This window comes from Pseudorasbora parva, chromosome 24 (genome assembly GCF_024679245.1).
Source record: "Pseudorasbora parva isolate DD20220531a chromosome 24, ASM2467924v1, whole genome shotgun sequence".
Classification (NCBI taxonomy): domain Eukaryota; kingdom Metazoa; phylum Chordata; class Actinopteri; order Cypriniformes; family Gobionidae; genus Pseudorasbora; species Pseudorasbora parva.
The window spans coordinates 26,709,097-26,728,310 of record NC_090195.1 but is presented as its reverse complement, the minus strand read 5'-3'; the positions used below and the strand labels follow the sequence as shown (position 1 = coordinate 26,728,310).

The 19,214-nt window shown below is 40.7% G+C and overlaps 1 protein-coding gene across 1 annotated transcript in view; it reads left to right on the top strand.

Annotated features, from left to right (window-relative positions):
- The window catches only part of ptprh (protein tyrosine phosphatase receptor type H), a 67,371-nt gene that overhangs the window by 32,397 nt on the left and 15,760 nt on the right, over positions 1-19,214 (top strand). Inside the window, exons 5-11 of the mRNA XM_067434513.1 lie at positions 2,777-3,046; positions 10,040-10,288; positions 10,764-11,027; positions 12,111-12,344; positions 12,443-12,706; positions 17,997-18,093; positions 18,200-18,247. Of these exons, the coding sequence (XP_067290614.1) occupies positions 2,777-3,046; positions 10,040-10,288; positions 10,764-11,027; positions 12,111-12,344; positions 12,443-12,706; positions 17,997-18,093; positions 18,200-18,247 (1,426 nt within the window). The remainder of the gene's footprint in view (positions 1-2,776; positions 3,047-10,039; positions 10,289-10,763; positions 11,028-12,110; positions 12,345-12,442; positions 12,707-17,996; positions 18,094-18,199; positions 18,248-19,214) is intronic.

Genomic DNA, 19,214 nt, shown 5'->3' with positions numbered 1-19,214 from the left:
AGTGTACTCGCCCCCAGTGGCCAGTAGCGCAAAGTGCTCGTTCTAGAGTCAGCTTGCAAATGCCACTCCCGCTCTCTGGGCCAGATAAATGTGTCTATTGTCTCTAGCTGTGTTACCCAGAAATGGCTAACCCAGTCGAGCTCCTCCACTACCCCTCGGTGTCAGATGTTGCAGCTATCTGACGCCAGACCTGCACCCATATGCTTGTGGAGCATGTGTGTAGGCTGGGTATCTCTATGCAGTGGTTCCTAAGTATAGCAACCCCATATGTGTAACCTTTCACATTACCAAGCTTCCTTACTCAGCTAGCCCGATGTCTTTCCCCTGACAGAGCCTGCTCTGTTGTCTCTGGAGGTGTTCTTTCCTCGCCTGGAACCAGGTTGGAACCACCCCAGAGACTAGGTTATTCCTTATGTGTATTTTGCCACCTCTCCACGCATTGGTGGATGTGGCTCTGCAGTGTTCCATCTTCCGAGACAGCATGCTTTCCCAGCGTTATCCAATAGTCACTCTCTGTTGGTCTTGCAGGAACAGCAGTGAAGGACCTCCTCTGCTAGGAGCCCTAACCTCCCCCACTCCAAAAGAGGGGCAGTTCAGTGAGCTCAAGCAGAGCGCTGGAAGGGCCAGCATCCCTGGTGTGTAGGTAGGGATCCCAATCCATCGGTCAGTTTCATCATATGTCAAACGTGACCATTGAAAGAGAATGTTTCTGTTACGTATGCAACCCTCTTTCCCTGAAGGAGGGAATGGAGACGTACATCCTGTCGCCAGCTGCTATATTTCTGCTGAAGGACCGAGTCACTAGTCTCGGCTCCTTAGCAGAAAAGCGAGGATGCGGTATTCCACTTCTGTATTTAAATGGTAAATGGACTGCATTTATATAGCGCTTTTATGCAAAGCGCTTTACATTTTTGCCTCACATGGGTTGCCTCACCCATTCATACACCGACGGCGATGTCAGCCATGTAAGGCGCCATCCAGCTCGTCGGGAGCAGCTGGGGTTAGGTGTCTTGCTCATGGACACTTCGACACTTGGTCAGGTGGAACCGGGAATTGAACCACCAACCTTTCGGTTTGTAGACAACCTACATGAACCACTGAGACACTGCCGCCCCTATTTATAACTGCGTTGCAGGCGGAGCGTGGACCGCATGGCAATATTATTTGGATCGTTTAGAAACAATCGAAGCAGATTGGTCTCTGATAAATAGATCCCAATTTGTCGGTCAGTTCTCACATACGTCTCTGTTCCCTTTTTAAGGGAAAGAGGTTTACATTTTTGCCTAATTACTCTGTCTCCTCTCCACCAATCAGCTGGTGTGTAGTGAGCGTTCTGCCGCAAAATGGCTACCATCATCCAGGTGGATGCTGCACATTGGTGGTTGTTGAGGAGATTCACCCCTTCTACAGTATATGTAAAGCGCTTTGGGTGTCTAGAAAAAGCGCTATATAAATTTAATGAATTATTATATGTTATTATTACATACGTTACCAAGTTTTGTGACAAATCCGCTTAATTTGCAACACCAATGTTAAATGCACCACAGAAAATTGTTAATTTTGCTCAATGTACACCCAATGGATGTTTCAGTGGCAGTGCAGCACTGTGCCCAAAATCTGGCCCTACCTGTCAGCAATAATTAAAAACGCAAAATTGATCATCTCTACATTTAATCATGTTGTATTTATCCATCTGTTCAGCAATTTCGTATAGATCTACTGTTCACTGGGGGAGGCAGAGAATCCCTCAGCACCCATGTTTTTTCCCCCCACTCTCTTATTTAATTTGGGCCTGAAAAGTCTACTGTGTGTTGTGGATGTAAAGAGACTAAGGGGTGTAACGATACCCTCATGTCACAATTTGATACGTCACGATACTGAACTCACAATACAACAAGGCCGTAACCATGTCGATACCATTACCGATACTTTTTGTTGCAATTATAATGATACCAATATCGATACCGATGCTTATTTTTTCTTAAATGGGTATGTGATTTTTCATATTTAGAAAATAAAGATCATTGCACTAAAAGGAAAGTTGCATCTTCATGACACATACTGGCTATTAATAGCAAATGCACTTACCATTAATGTTCTATTTTTTTTTTTTTAACCATACATTATTTTTATTTTATTTTTTTTTACATTATTTTACCATACTCCTTTACAATGTAAGGGTACCTTAAAATAAAATTAATTTCATTAAAAGAAAATTATTTTTTGAAGGCAAAATCAAAGAAATTTTAATTACATAAGGAATATGATTAAAAACACTTAAATTACTGCTTATTTGTGAACATTTCTTTGTTCATAACTGTCAAGATTAGCATTTACAAAGTACAGTATATTTGGACTTTGGAGGGAGCAAAGCACTTGCATGTCATAACATAGTCGTTTTCTTGAGCAATGAAAGATGACATAATTTCCTCATTACATGCAGTATGGTATCCATCAGCCAAACAACTTTTTTTTTTTGTATCATTGTGGTTAATATAACTGTTGCAATTTGAAAATATATATTTTATAATAAAGTTTTAAAATATGCATTATGTCTGAGTTTTCCCTCTATGCTCTCAACTTTAGCTTATGTGTCTACTATTAAACACCTGAAATGTATGACAAAATGCTTATATCCCAAACAAAGCAAAATAACTTTTTAAAAATATTTTCCAACTACTTTCTGGGACCACTCTGTACATTAACTGGTCAGTCAGTGAATGAACTGAATGGTGGATGAATTATAGCAGAAAATGTATGTCTCTTTTCTCTTCAGTTCCATCTAATGTTGAGAGTGTTTCGGTCATTGATCGTAAAGAGACTGAGATGACATTACAATGGGGAAAAGTCAACAACAGAACCGATTACACTTATGAGCTGAAATTCAGGGATGGAGAAAAGTTTCCAAATACTAGTAATTCATCAACACGAACTTTAGAGGGACTCAAGGTCATGTCTCTGTCTCCTGGGACTGAATACTCATTTACACTCTACACTGTGTTTGAAGGCGTGAAGAGCAGTGGATACAACTTCTCCAATGTAACCGGTAAGTCTCAGTACATTTTACACTTAAACTGACACATGATGCCTCGGTTTAGAATATCATATCTGCTGCTTTGCTGAAATCTTGCCCTCTTTTGTCAGAGGTCTGTTGCACTTACCATTAAGAAAGGAAGGAGTGTGAATGACAAAATAACTGCCTCCCCTATTTCTCTAAGATTCCTGTTCACACGCCAGAATAACGACAGAAACACTGCTAAAATGCTTAACTAACCCTGGGAGGCCCCTCCCAAAGCCACCACTACTGAATCACTTTTACTTTCCCACCACCGCGTTCATCTTCATAAAATCAGTTCAGTTAGAGAACAGACACTACAATTAAAAACTGAAAGTGTCTGTTCAATTTATTGTGATTTAGCCGCTGAGGAAGTGTCAGCACAAACGCAGCAGGAGTCAGATTACTTGCATTGTGATAAGCTGAATGAGCTCTCGTGTGAGAGCTGAGGTAAACACGTCCACGCTTGCGGCAGTAGTTCTCAGTGTGTGTTCAGTCTGGCGCGTTTTCAGTTCATGCCTTTTGAAGATTAACTTTCATAGGAATTAACTTGAGAAGATAAAATATGCGATCATTCGAATATACTCAAGGGTTTCTACTGATAGAAAGCTGTCAGAACCAGGAATCGAACTTGGGTCTCTGGCATGAAAGTCTTAGTTTCCACCACTGAGCCACAGGAGAGGTTTGAACCCAATAGTCAGACGCTTGCTTAGATGAATCAAAAAGAGTTTATTAACAACAAAAAGGAAAAGGGCCCAAAAAGCCCTTTCTTCCAGGCAATAACAAAAACAGGAGAATGTCCAGTCCAAAAAGGACCAAAAAAAAAAAAAAAAAAAAAAATCAAGAAAGAGTCAGAAATCTCAAAAAACAGCAACTCAGGGAAAAAGGTTTCAATATATGCAAAAAGTAACTGAGGAAACAATCAAAAAACACCACAGAGGACTTCTTGGAACAAGAGAAGACTTACATCAGTCACAGACTTCAGAACCACAATAACCAAGCGAGGATGCACAGAAACAGGCCAGCTTAAATACACAGTACAGACTAAGACACAGGTGAAAACAATCACACAGATTACAAAAGGCACATGTTTAGTCATGTGAGTCCTATGGGGACCTCTAGTGGCCAAAATAAAGCATTACAGATCAATAACTATGACAGGACCCCCTCCTCTAGGAACGGCTCCTGACGTTCCCTCCAGGACGACTGGGCTTGGAAGCATGAAACTCTTGAATTAGTTTTGGGTCTAAGACGTCCCTGGCAGGGACCCAGGAGCGCTCCTCAGGGCCATAGCCTTCCCAGTCCACAAGATACTGCCGAGACCCACGAACTTGAAGGACATTCAGTATTCGGTGGACTGTGTAGGCTGGCTGGCAACCAATGATACGAGGAGGAGGAGGAGGTTTACCTGTCACAAGAAAAGGAGAAGACAACACTGGTTTAAACAGAGAGACATGAAAAGTGGGATTTATCTTTAAAGACTTAGGTAAGTATAACCGATAAGTAACTGGGTTAACTTTCCTGGCAATCTTGAAGGGACCGATGAACCTCTGGGAAAGTTTATGGGACTCCACCCACAAGGGAATGTTCTTTGTGGAGAGCCAGACTCTTTGACCAGGGCGCAGAGTGGGGGCAGGTCTGCGCCTGCGATTAGCCTGGTGCTGGTACTGCTGGGAGACTTTAAGGAGGTTGTGTCTGACCTTCTTCCAAGTCTGACGGCAGCGCTTGATGAACTGTTGTACGGAGGGAACAGCAACCTGCACCTCTTGCTCAGGAAATATAGGAGGAGTATATCCGAACTGGCACTCGAAAGGAGACATGCCTGTAGCAGTGGAGCGAAGGGTGTTGTGTGCGTATTCTGCCCACATGATGAAAGAAGACCAAGAGGATGGTTTGTTAGCCACCATACACCTCAGGGTGGTCTCCAGATCTTGGTTAAGCCTCTCAGTTTGCCCATTGGACTCTGGGTGAAACCCAGAAGAAAGACTCACCGTAGCTCCCAGGGATTGACAAAATGCCCGCCAGAACCGGGAGGAAAATTGGGGCCCACGATCAGAGACAATGTCTTGTGGGATGCCAAAGACATGGTTCATAACCAATTCAGCAGTCTCCTTTGCTGTGGGTAGTTTGGGCAAGGGGATAAATCGGGCAGCCTTGGAAAATCTATCCACTATGACCATGATGGTGGTGTTGCCCTGTGATAGTGGAAGTCCAGTAACAAAATCCATGGAAAGATGAGACCATGGTCTATGGGGTATGGCAAGAGGGTGTAGTAGGCCCTGGGGTGCACGATGAGAGACTTTACCTTGGTTGCACGTGGGACAGGCCTTTACAAATGTGGTGACATCCTTGATAGTTGGCCACCAAAACCGTCTCTGGAGGAACTCAAGGGTGCGAGAAGTGCCAGGGGGACAAGTGAGGGATGTGGAGTGTCCCCACTGGAGGACCTGGGAGCGGACAGCTTTCGGGACCAACAAACAGTTGGTGGGCCCTCCTCCTGGGTCAGGTTCACGGGCCTGGGCTTGTTTTACAGTCTTCTCCAGCCCCCACCTGATTGGAGCTATTATCTTGGAACTTGGAATAATAGGAGTAATGGAATCTTCATGAGGGGTCTTTACATATACTCGGGACAGGGCATCAGGTTTAAGTTTCTTGGAGCCGGGGCGGTAGGATAATATGAACTGGAATCGGTTGAAAAATAAGGACCAACGTGCCTGGCGGGGGTTGAGTCGCTTAGCTTGCTGAATGTATTCTAAGTTCTTGTGGTCTATAAGTACTTGAAATGGGTGTTTGGCCCCCTCAAGCCAATGCCTCCACTCTTCAAGCGCTAGCTTAACTGCCAGTAGTTCTCGATCACCCACATGATAGTTTCTCTCAGTCGGTGTAAGGTGGTGGGAAAGGAATGCACAAGGGTGCAGCTTGTTGTCCTCCCCCCTTTGGAACAGCATGGCTCCAACCCCAACATCCGAGGCATCAACCTCCACAATGAAGGGAATATCTGGGTTAGGTAGAATAAGAACAGGTGCAGAGGTGAAACAGTGTTTAAGTTTGTTGAAGGCCAACTCTGCTTCAGGACCCCAACAAAAGCCAGCTGTGTTTCCCTTAGTGAGGGCAGACAAAGGAGCCACTACAGTACTGAAGTTCAGGATGAATTTACGATAAAAATTGGCAAAGCCAAGAAACCGCTGTACCTCCTTTACTGAAGAGGGGGTGGGCCAATCCACAACTGCTTGAACCTTTTGAGGGTCCATTTGTATCTGGCCAGGCTTGATGATGAACCCCAAGAACTGGACGTTGGTCACATGAAACTCACATTTCTCAGGTTTGACATAAAGATGGTTGTCCAGAAGGCGTCTGAGAACCTTACTGACGTGTTTCACATGCTCCTGGAGGCAACTCGAGAAGATCAATATATCATCTAAGTACACAAAAACAAATTGATTAAGCATGTCTCTGAGAACATCATTAATTAGAGCTTGGAAAACAGCAGGAGCATTAGTAAGACCGAAAGGCATAACTAAGTACTCATAGTGACCAGTGGGTGTGTTGAAGGCAGTCTTCTACTCATCTCCTTGTTTGATGCGCACAAGATGGTAGGCATTGCGCAAGTCAAGCTTAGTGAAGATGGAAGAGTCTTGCAGAATTTCGAAGGCAGTACACATCAATGGCAAGGGATAACGGTTACGAACAGTGATCTTATTTAGGCCCCTGTAATCAATACATGGCCGAAGTCCGCCATCCTTCTTCCCAACAAAGAAGAATCCAGCTCCAGCTGGGGAAGTGGATGGACGGATGATTCCTGCCGAAAGAGCTTCGTCAATGTACTTATCCATAGCAGTACGTTCCGGGGGAGACAAAGAGAATATACGACCTCTGGGGGGACCGGTTTCAGGGAGTAGCTCAATGGCGCAGTCATAGGGGCGGTGTGGAGGTAAGGAAGTGGCTTTCCTCCTGCTGAACACTGCCTTGAGGTGGTGATACTGAGTAGGTACTCGAGACAGGTCTAAGGGTTCCTGCGACTCAAGAACAGCATCCGGAGAGTTCCGGACCAAGCATGTAGTCTGACAGTTGGAACCCCAACTGAGGATTGCGCCGGTGGACCAGTCAAAGTGTGGGTTATGCTGGAGGAGCCAGGGGTGACCAAGGATAATAGGGAACTCAGGAGATTGTATTAGGTGGAAGCTCATTCTCTCCTAGTGCTGGTAAATGAAGAGACAAAGAGGAGAGGTGATGTGGGTTACTCTCCCCGGAGCTAATGGTCTTCCATCCAAGGCCGTTACCATTAGGGGGGCAGGAAGGGAATCCGTGGAGATCTGGAGATTCTTGGCAAGGGTAACATCCATGAAATTCCCGGCTGCGCCGGAATCAATCAAGGCCTGGAGTTGGTGTTTTTTGCCTCCCCAAGTGAGTGTGATGGGAAGGGACAGCCCAGTGTTGGAAGGTGAAGCAGTGCGTGTTACTCCCGTTACAGTCCTTCCTTGCCTGTGCGGGACTGGCCGTTTCCTGAGAGTTCGGGACAAGTAGAGCGAAAATGACCCTGCAGTCCACAATATAGACAGCAGCGCTCTCTCATACGACGGTCACGCTCTGAAGGAGACAGTCGGGCCCTAGCCAACTGCATGGGTTCTGGAGAGTCTTGGGGCACTGATAGCATTTGAAAAGGAGCTGGACTGGCAGACAGTGTGGAAACAGACTGGCGATGCAGGTTTCGTTCCCTCAGGCGATTATCTAGCCGGATTGCTTGATCAATAAGAGTCTTAAGATCACTGGCAGGTTCTCTGGTCGCCAAGTCATCCTTGATCGCATCATATAGACCATTCAGAAAACTCACTATGAGGGCCTCTTCGTTCCAACTCCACTCCCTGCCACAACTGTTCGAAACTGGATAGCATATTCAGTAGCGCTGCCATTTCCTTGTCGGAGGGTGAGAAGTCTCTTAGAGGCTCGTCGACCACTGAGGGGATGGTCAAAGACTCTTTTGAACTCCTCTTCGAACGCTGAATAACTTGAACAGCAGGACTTCTGTGCCTTCCAGAGCGCTGTTGCCCAGGAGAGAGCCTTGCCAGAAAGGAGGGTGATAACGTAAGCAATCTTGGCCTGATCTCAGGGAAATGAAGATGGCTGTAGTTCAAATGTGAGAGAGCACTGAGTCAGGAACCCATCACATGCACTGGGATCACCCAAGAAACGCTGTGGTGGAGGTAGGCGAGGTTCAGCCAAAGGAGAGAGCGTTTGAGACTCTGGAAGGGGTACAGCGGCAGCCGTAGAAGCATTAGCTGGAGTGGAGGGGAGCCGGTCAAAGATCTGACGAATAGAAGTCATGAGATCTGTCAGCACCTGTGAGTGTTTAGCCATCAAAGTTTCCTGCGGAGCTAGGGCTGTCTCATGACGCTGAACTGTGGACTCATGCTGAGCAACTGTGGCAAAGAGTTCTTGAGGGTTAGGCGTCTCTGGGTTCATAATGTGGCTTGGTTATTCTGTCAAAACCAGGAATCGAACTCGGGTCTCTGGCATGAAAGTCTTAGTTTCCACCACTAAGCCACAGGAGAGGTTTGAACCCAATAGTCAGACGCTTGCTTAGATGAATCAAAAAGAGTTTATTAACAACAAAAAGGAAAAGGGCCCAAAAAGCCCTTTCTTCCAGGCAATAAAAAAACAGGAGTTTTGGACAGGAATGTCCAGTCCAAAAAGGACAAAAAAATCAAGAAAGAGTCAGAAATCTCCAAAAACAGTAACTCAGGGAAAAAGGTTCCAATATATGCAAAAAGTAACTGAGGAAACAATCAAAAAACACCACAGAGGACTTCTTGGAACAAGAGAAGACTTACATCAGTCACAGACTTCAGAACCACAATAACCAAGCGAGGATGCACAGAAACAGGCCAGCTTAAATACACAGTACAGACTAAGACACAGGTGAAAACAATCACACAGATTACAAAAGGCACATGTTTAGTCATGTGAGTCCTATGGGGACCTCTAGTGGCCAAAATAAAGCATTACAGATCAATAACTATGACAGAAAGCCATATGCTAATCGCTGAAGTAACCCTTTAACGAAAATATTTTTTTTGAATTAAAAAATATTTTTTGTTCATTTGCAACAGGATGAAAATAATAAAAATATAATGTAATTCTATAAATTTGTTAAAAATCATAGAAACACTTCCTAATTGGTTTACATTTTTACTGACTCTTAAAATATATATATTTTTTTAAGTGTGATATTAGTATTCTTCGTTTTAAACACTTACACTTAAAAACACCTACAATTGAAACATCTACAATTTTAAACAATTTAGCCAATTTAGTCCCAAGCAGTATTGAAATAGTCACTTAAGTTTACTACTAGGGCATCGATATTAGTATACTTACTACAAAAAGTATACTTAAAAATATACTTGAACATTACTTCTTCATAAAAAGGTCTGTCCTCATTGAAGTACAAGATCATTGAATGCACAATTTTCTGTGGCAGTGCAGCACTGTGCCTAAAGTGCTTAAATAACCAGTTAAATCTGACAACAACTGTCTCATGAGTTCGGTTTCTAAATGTGCGAATCAAGACAAAAAAGAAAAAGAAAAAAAGAAGCTTTTTCAGCCTGTGCAAAGCTAATGCGCTTGCATTCTATTGCAACCCGGAGCTTCTAACAGCTGTAGGGACCTTTTAACCTTTTTATGTACTCCTATATAAAGTATTTGGTATTGTCTAGAGACAATATTTGGTATTGATTATGCTTTTGTCTGTTTAGCTTAATTGTATTTTGGATTATAGTTTCCATACTTTTCTGTTTCTGTTCTGGTTAATTAACTCTCCCTGTATATTCAGGTCCTTAGCTTCCTCAGTTCTTTGTATTATTGTGTAGTTGCTGCTCTGATTCTCCTGCACATTTGCCCTGTTTATTAAACTACTCTTGATTCTGTTTGAATTTGTGCATGTTAAACTACACCCGACATGTCTCACTACATCTACTTTTGTTTCAGTGCCATCTAAAGTTGAAAATGTAATTGTGGTGGAGCACAATGACACCGACGTGATCTTACAATGGAACGTGGGCAACAAATCATACAGCTATTCTCTTGAATTCAGCAAAATAACACGTGAAAGCATTATCACTAAAGGGAATGAGAGTCATATATCAGGTTTGATTCCTGCAACAAACTACAGCTTCACTCTGTACACAGAGTTTTTTGACGTGAGAAGCACTGGATACAACTTCAATCACACCACGAGTTAGTCTCCTATTCTTTGGATTATACTAATAATGGAACACATGGCAGGGTTGGGCAAAAGTCAGAATGAAAGAATCAGCTTGCTTTCAATTCTTTTTTTGGCATTTGAATTGGCTACAACACACATGCTTTTGAATTAAAACAACTGATAGAGAAATGTACAGAATTGTAGTTTGAAGACATTCATCACAACAGACGGATTCAAGACAATATTTGTTAATAATTACTTTCATATTGATCTGACAGCACTTTTATGGATTTCTTTCAGTTTCATTCAGTTTTAATTATTAAATAAAAATCCAACTTGTATTGCAATTCTTCATGCGGTTTGCCTCAATTAAAATTTCGACCCTCAAATCATTTCTGAAAGGTGCACAACCCTGTCACATACCAAATTATCAGAGATCAATTTGAGAGGAATCTGTATGACCTACATTACTTATATTGTAATGAATAACTTATATTCTCTTCACAGCTCTATCTAGCGTAACTGAAGTCAGAGTCACTCGATCACTGACAGAGTTGACCATCACATGGAACAAGTTGAACAATAACAACATCTACAACTACACCTTGCATGAAAGTCAAGGCAGTGACACATATTTGACTGCATCTCCTCTGGAAGATACTGTTACGCATACATACTCATCTCTCACACCAGGGACGGTGTACAGTTTTACTCTCTTCACTGTGGTGAATGATGTCAGAAATGCAGGGTACAGCTTCAAGAGCGTCACCAGTAAGTTTTAATAGCCTTACTCTGATTTAGCTAGTTATTTGAAAACACATGAGATCTAATTGAGTGAAGCTTGCTTATGGAAATAAATGACTTGTATGGTTTTGAATGTTTGAACTCTTTATTTACTATTTTGGTAACACTTTACAATAAGGTTTAATAAAGCATTTATTAATTTGAATTAGTTAATTTCAACATTTACTAATACAATATTAAATTAAAGGTTATATATGTTAATATTATTTAATGGCCCTGAGCTAACATGAACTAACAATTACATTTTTTTGGGACTAACTTTAATTAAAAATAATAAGGTATTGTTAGGTAATGTTAAAGGGATAGTTCACTCAAAAATGAAAATGTGATGTTTATCTGCTTACCCCCAGTGCATCCAAGATGAAGGTGTGTTTGTTTTGTCAGTAAAACACAAATGAAGATTTTTTTAATTCCAACCGTTGCAGTCTGCCAGTCATAATGCATGTGAATAGGTAACAATTCTATGAGAGTAAAAAAAAAAAAAAAAAAAAACATGCTTAGACAACATGCACAAAAACCCTGCTGCTCGTGACGACACATTGATGTCTTAAATCATGAACCGATCGGGCTCTGTGAGAAACCAAACAGTATTTATGTTGTTTTTTTTTTTTACCTCATATCCAGATGAATCGCATCTAGTGTTCCCATCCGTCATTACTTCCGTCTGGTAAGGTCAAACTTGCGCAGTCATAGAAATATATTATGTAGATGCCTCATTCAGATGATACACACAGGCACTAATGAGGAATCTATATATACTGTATATATGATCGCGCCAGATCGGTTTGTGTCATCAGCAGGGTTTGTGTGCATGTTGTCTAAGCATGTTTTTTTGTTGTTGTTTTTTTACCCATTCACATGCATTGCAGACTGCAATGGTTAAAAATCTTCATTTATCAGATAAACATTAGATTTTCATTTTTGGGTGAACTATCCCTTTAATACATTTTATGCATCCAATTGAATTTTTTTCAAATCTGTTTAAGACTCCAAGATTAAGACTCAAACTGAGTGTGAAGTCAGCGTTCATATGTTCTTGTGTTTCTGCAGCCCTTAACTGTGTGTCCTTTAACTGGAAAGTCACCAATTCATCGATTGAAGCTCAAGTACACGGTAGCACACATGTAACAGCTCAAAACAGCACCAGCATTGGTCAAAATAACACTGTAGTAGGCAACAGTGTGAATCTGCAAGGCCTTTATCCTGGAGGAAGCTACAATGTATCACTGTGGTTTCATTTGGAGTCCGAGAGATTCCTACAGTGCTCACATCTCTTGACATTAGGTGAGTTTACATGCACTGTTTTGAACTGTGCCGCTGAATATCTGATATTCAATATAACTTCTTTGTTTTACTATTGTTCTGTTTCTCTTCCAAACTAGTTCCAAATAGTGTACCTCAACTTTACTGTGAACATTTTTCTGGAGGATATGGTCTAGTTGTAATTTGGGAACATCCATATGGAGTTGTGGATGTGGTGCAGGTTGACATCGATGGACAAAGTTTCAATCGTAGTTCAAGTGAATCACAAAGACAGGAGGTAAAGAAACTGCAAGCTGCCAAATGGTATGACGTAACAGCAACATCATTTTCTGGAGCCATGACGAGTACAACAAATAAAATCAGCTGTCAAACTGATCCAGCAGGTAACATAAGGTTAAAATATGTTAAATAGAAGAGTCTTAAATCTACAGTAATATTCCAGGTTAAATACAACTTAAAGGGATAGTTCACTTTAAAATGAAAATTCTGTCATCATTTACTTACCCTCAAGTTGTTTCTAACCTGTGTGAATTTCTTTCACACAGGTTAGAAACAACTTGAGGGTGAGTAAAGGATGACAGAATTTTTATTTTAAAGTTAACTATCCCTTTAAAGGGATAAAGAAAAAGATTTTTTTCACACAAATGCTATCATGTGACTTCAGGAGACTTGGAGGTCCCACTTTATATTGGGATCCTGTTTACACCTGCTATTAAGTATATGGTATATAATGGTATATTTTGGTCAATCGGATCACAAGTCCCCTGGAATTTTAGTGACTTTTGTCCACTTTCAACCTCTTCTGTCCTGATTTCTTCAAGGGAGGGTCTATGGGAGGGTTAATGTATGGGATTTTTCAGATTTTTCAATCTAATGGACAAAATAAGCTTGCACAATATGAATGGGACCGGATATGACAGAAAAATGGAGAGCATCGGCTTACATTTTTACTCTGACAGTCAAAAGACCATGCCAAATGGTGTTAGTGCGTGTTAAGGACAAAGTACACAAATTATACAAAACCAAGTATACTTTTGGCTTTAAAAATCAGGAATGGTGAGCGAACATTGTGGTTGGTACATTTTTAATCTCCAAACCAAAATTTGGTCTCCATCCGACAAAGTATAAATTCTGTCCGGTTAGCATTTACCATTAGGTCAGTAGGCAATTTGAACGCATTTGACCACATGAGCATTTGACCTACACTAAGAATGCAAACTGGTTGAATGAGTTTTCGATTCCCTCTGGAAGTGGTCGAAAGTGGACAAGCTCAAAACATTTTTACCCCGTTTGCACCTTAATCTAGTGTCATAGTGAATGCAGCTAAATACAGCAAAATATTGAAAATGAAAAATGTGATCCGATCGACGAAAAACCAACTTAATACCAGGTGTAACAGTGCCTAGGTGTGGTTCACTACTAACATTTAAATTAATAATTTGATAATCATACATGTTTTTACACATTAGCAAACCTACTCATACTACCAAACCTATCTTTACCTGTATTACACCTCAATAGCAGCAAAAGTGTTTTGCAACACAATATTAAATTGCTTTGATGCAAATACATAGTAGTTAAACACACCTAATGTTAAGTGTGACTGACTTAGCATGTTGTTTGATCAATATAGCAAGTAATATGGACTACATTTAGGTCTTAACTTACGGTCCTCATTCACTTTCTTTTATATGAAATGTGGCCAGGATATTCAACAATTAACCTTATGTGTTCCACAGGGGACAATGATGTGTTTGGAACAATCATTTTAATTTTCAATTTAACTTTTCCTTAAAAGAAGTATGTTTTTTCTAATTGGGTTTATGTAAAGAAATTTATCGCAGAATTTGTGAACACTATTTAAAGCGTTAAGTATCATAAACTCACAACTTTTTTGTGACTGTTGTTATATATATAGCTATATATATATATAAAACTTGATGTGAGTTATCAACAATAAAGCAATCAGAGCTTATCTATGGTATGTGGACATCAGCTTATCAGAAGGTTTATCTTTTCAGAGAAGCAGCCACAACTAAAAGAAGAATAGGAAGTAGCCTAGTATTAACATTAACCAAGATTAATAAATGCAGTAGTTCATGAGTAGTTCAAACCACTTCTTGACATTTGGCAGTGCTAAGGAAGACTTTAAGTTCCTCTTTGGCAGTATATTTATCAAATGGAGAAAGATGTGGTTTTATAAATATTTAGAGCTCATAATCTCTCTTCTGACTGAAATTTAAATACGATTGCATACAAATCAGTAGAGGTCAACCCAGGCTCATTGGAAATACGTTACTCTGCCTACATTTTTGCAACACCCTAATTATGTGCCTCCAGGTACGTTTACCTGCACTTTTGGGGTAAAATGTCCACCGGAGGCGCTAAGTGGTAATATTTTTTTCTCCATTCAAGATGCACAGCATGACACCATGACTGATCTCACAGAATGAATATTTATAGCATAATTTTATATTTTGGAGTAACTAACTCCACTCCTACCCTAAACCTACCAACTCTCAACAATATAAAACACAAATGCAAAAATGCAAATAAATGTACAGTCACATGTATTTATTGCAAAAACTGACCAAAAAACAGTATAAAAGTATTAACTCATGTTGCATTCAAGTCTTCTGAAGTCATACGATATCTTCTTGTTAAGAACAGAGATGATCTTAATGTTTTAGTCATTGAAATGATGATCACGCTCCTTTGCGAACAGAACACACACACACACACGCACTCGTTCATTCATATTTCTGATTCAAATGATACACAACAAGTAGAATGACGCGATCGTTTACGAGACACACGAGATCCAATGGCATTTTACAATCGAAGCTGACGTAATGACGCAATTGGTCACAAGACACACGACAGCCAATGCTATCAAAGCTGACGTGACGTTTCTTCCGGCGGCAATATTTAAAATTTATGATTAATCTTTTGCGGATGGATTCGACGTTACTGATCGCTTTTGGGGATTTTCTTCACACAAATCAATCGTTTGGCCTCGGAACACTTGGAATATTTGTACTTTCTGAATAAATTATGTATGCAGTCTTATCTGCCTGTTATATCCTGTTTTTTTATAATACACATATGGGTAGGTTTAGGGAAGGGTTTGAGCTACGCGTTCAAAATGAGTCTGAATATGTGTGTGTGTCCACAAGGTAAATGGATTTATAAACATACTAAATTATGTTTTTTTTTTTTAAATGTAAAAATGCAGAATGTTTCTTGTGATGGGTAGGTTTAGGGGCTGTGTGTGTGTGATGGGTAGGTTTAGGGGCTGTGTGCGTGTCTGCGTGCATGTGTGTGTTGGGTAGGTTTAGGGGTAGGGGCAGGGGCAGGGGCAGTGTAGGGGGATAGAATGAAACGGCGTTGATAAACACGCTAAAAAGCGATTATGCGTCTTGATAGCACGCCAAAATGGCATACGAATTGGCGTGTCATATATATGCCATTTCATGAGATCAGTCTGGGAATGGAGAAAAAATATTACCACTTAGCGCCTCCGGTGGACGCTTCACCCAAAAAGTGCAGGTAAACGTACCTGGAGGTACATAATTCGGGTGTTGCAAAAATGTAGGCAGAGTAACGTATTTCCAATGAGCCTGGGTTGGTAGAGGTGGTTCTCTAGGTTCTAGGTTATTCCTCCTTCAATTTTTTTCTTGCTTATAATATTTTTCCATATGCAAGTTTGTGACTAGACAATCATAGGCCTATTATATATATTCTCCTTGAGGGCAACTATATATAGTCTCCTTGATAAAATATTAAACAGTTAAAATGCATTGAGCCTTATGATAAGCTACCATGCATGAATGCCCACTTCCATCATATAACAATACAACATTCATGCTCTGGATAGTCATTGTTATGACATAAAAAGTCAATTATCACATTAAATTATCAGTAATGTTTTTTTTTTCTAGGGCATGTTTATAAAAATTAAATGCCCTACATGAACTAAGGACTAATCCTAGCCTAATCACAGTCTTAGTCTGTGAAACTGAGCCAAAAAATGTAAAATATTATTTAAAAATGTAAATGCCAACAATTGAAATAATGAGATAAAAATAAATAAATAGAAATTATGATTTACAAAGTTGATATTGTGACTTAAAAAGCCATAATTGTGACATCAAATGTTGAGATTGACATATAAAGTCCGAATTATGAGATAAAAGTCACGAGATTAAAAAAAATCAATAATGACTTAAAACATTTTTTTTTTCAATTTAAAAAATGTATGGCTTTATTTAAATCAGACTTAAAACAGAACAAACACCATAATATAACGTGAGACCGGACAAAGACAGAGTGAACAAAAGAAACTGAAATACACACACTGATGACCAGACTAAACGAGGGGGACAGGTGGCAATGATGACAATTAACTAAACACAGCTAAATGGGATTAAACTAACGAGGATAACTATGACAACGGAAAAGTGGCAGGAAACAGAACAAAGGAACATGTGACCAATGAAAACAAGAAGCACAGGGAGAAAAATAACCAAAACCGACCATACATGTACACATACTGTACATATACTCGCGCCGTAAGAAGTCCAACGGGGAGGGGGGGCACCCTGGAGTCCTGGGGGTGGGAGCACTGGGGCCTGGTTGGCTGACTGGGGACCTCCAGGGTGGAGCCTTGGGCGGCCATGGCAGGGTCAGAAGTCTTGGGCAGATCTGGAGCCTTGGGCAGATCTGGAGTCTTGGGCAGAGCTGGAGCCCTGGGCGGATCGCGAGCATCGGGTGCCCCACCCACAAGTTCCTCACTCACAGGCATAAAGGCTCGTGGGCGGCTGGGGCGTAGGGCTCGTGGGCGGATAGGACGGAGGGCTCGAGGGCGGCTGGGACGGAGTCCAAGAGGGCTGGAGTGGAGTCCAAAAGGGCTGGAGCAAAGTCTTGGAAACTGGGAGTGGGCATGGGCAAGTCCCCAAACTTTATGAGCCACTGCTCCCTTGGCTCTGGCGTGGTTGCAGCCATCATGGCCAGAGACGAGGGTTGCTTGGCGGCCCTCCTCTTCCGTCTTACTTTGTGGGGAGGTTTTAGCTACTTAGACAACCAGCCATCAAGTGAGGACAGTCTGCTAAGTATCTTATCATTCCGGTGAACAGGAAGGGGGCCAGAGCAAACTACATAGCCTGACATCGTACTTGTAATTTCACACACACCTCTTTAATGTTAGATCTCCGACTGGCGAAGTCGAACATCATTAGTGCTGAAGTGAATAATAATCTTAGAGAATGTACAATTAAAATTAGCAAGCACTTTTAAATTTGCGTTGATGTCAGGGGCTCTGGCTTGCAGTAAACGTGACTATGGTGGCTGGTGTATTTTTTTTAATGTTCCATGTAATAGAATTACCTTGCATTCCTGCAAGAGTTGACAGTATGGCAAATATAGAATCAGCCTAGAAGGCTATGGGTACCAAAAAATACTGCAAATTGATCCTTGGCCAGCTTCATTTTTTCATTCTGATAGGCCTCCATATTAACATAGATACATAATTGCTGGCTTCAATTGCATATAGCTTAACCTTGTATTTAACCTGCAATATTCCTCACATTTTTGAGATATTAAGCTGTTACATAGTCCAACAGACAAATGTTTTGGCATGCCTTTTCAGTGTTTGTTTCTTTCTGTGTTCTGCAGGCGTTATAGCAGGTGTCCTTGTGTTTTTCCTGTTGGTCATCATTATTTGTGCTGCAATCTTTATATGGTTTCGCTATGGTTCTGCAAAGCGTAATAAGTATGATTTTGATTTATCCATTTATCTAGGATTATGGGTTTATTTTATAATAAAATGCAGTAGAAGCTGTCTTATTTGTGTCTCTAATGTCTTCTTTCATTTTTAGAAGTTCCAAAGGACTAGTGGAGCCAAGAGGGACTAAACAAAACTATAGGTATGTGTGACACTATGGGAAAATTAGAAAACAGAAATCCTAAATTTACTGTATCAAAATACAGTAACAAGTACTGTCCTTCGGATAAGATGTTAAACTGAGGTCCTGGCTCTCTGTGGTCATTAAAATTCCCAGGTTGTCTTTCGATAAAGAGTAGGGGTGTAACCCCAGCATCCTGGCCCAATTTGCCCATTGACCGACTGGTTTCATCACTCTGTCTCCTCTCCACCAATTAGATGGTGTTTGGTGGGCATTCTGGTGCAATATGACTGCCATCACATCATCCAGGGCTGGATTTCCTAAAAGCATCGTTAGCCAACTATGGTCGTTCCGTTGTTATCAACATAGTTTAACCAGTCAGTGTTTCCTGAAATCATAGTTCAACAAACATTCGCAAACAGCATTGCAAACTTGTGTGGTTACAACGACAGCTCTCCTGCGGTTAGAATCTAAGTTACTTGTTTGCATGACATGTGGAATTAATAAATCCTTATCTTGAGCAAAAAAAGCAAGCTGACATTTACAACAATCTATATCTTTTATTTCAAATACATATAAATGTCATTTATGTCTTTTAAGTTTGTCAAGAGATTTAAAGCATTGTTTTTGAAGAGTGCCTTTTTTGCGAACATGCTCTAGTAAGCAAGAATGAACCTATTTGACTCTGGAAATAAACCGACATAACTGAGAAAAATAAGAATTAGTCTTCAAGTGCCATGTCCATATAATTATAGCAAAAAATAACTACTATGTGCTAACATTTAAATGACTAATTCAATACTATGCACTTATTATGTACATACATGTTTTACATTGTACTTGCATTTGACAAATTACCTGCATGTAATTAAATCTGTAATTAATTACTATAATTAAATTTGTAATTACACAGTTGACACTCCCCTTACACCTAACACTACCCTTAAACTTACCCATACCACCACACCTGTCCATAAGCAAGTGTTTT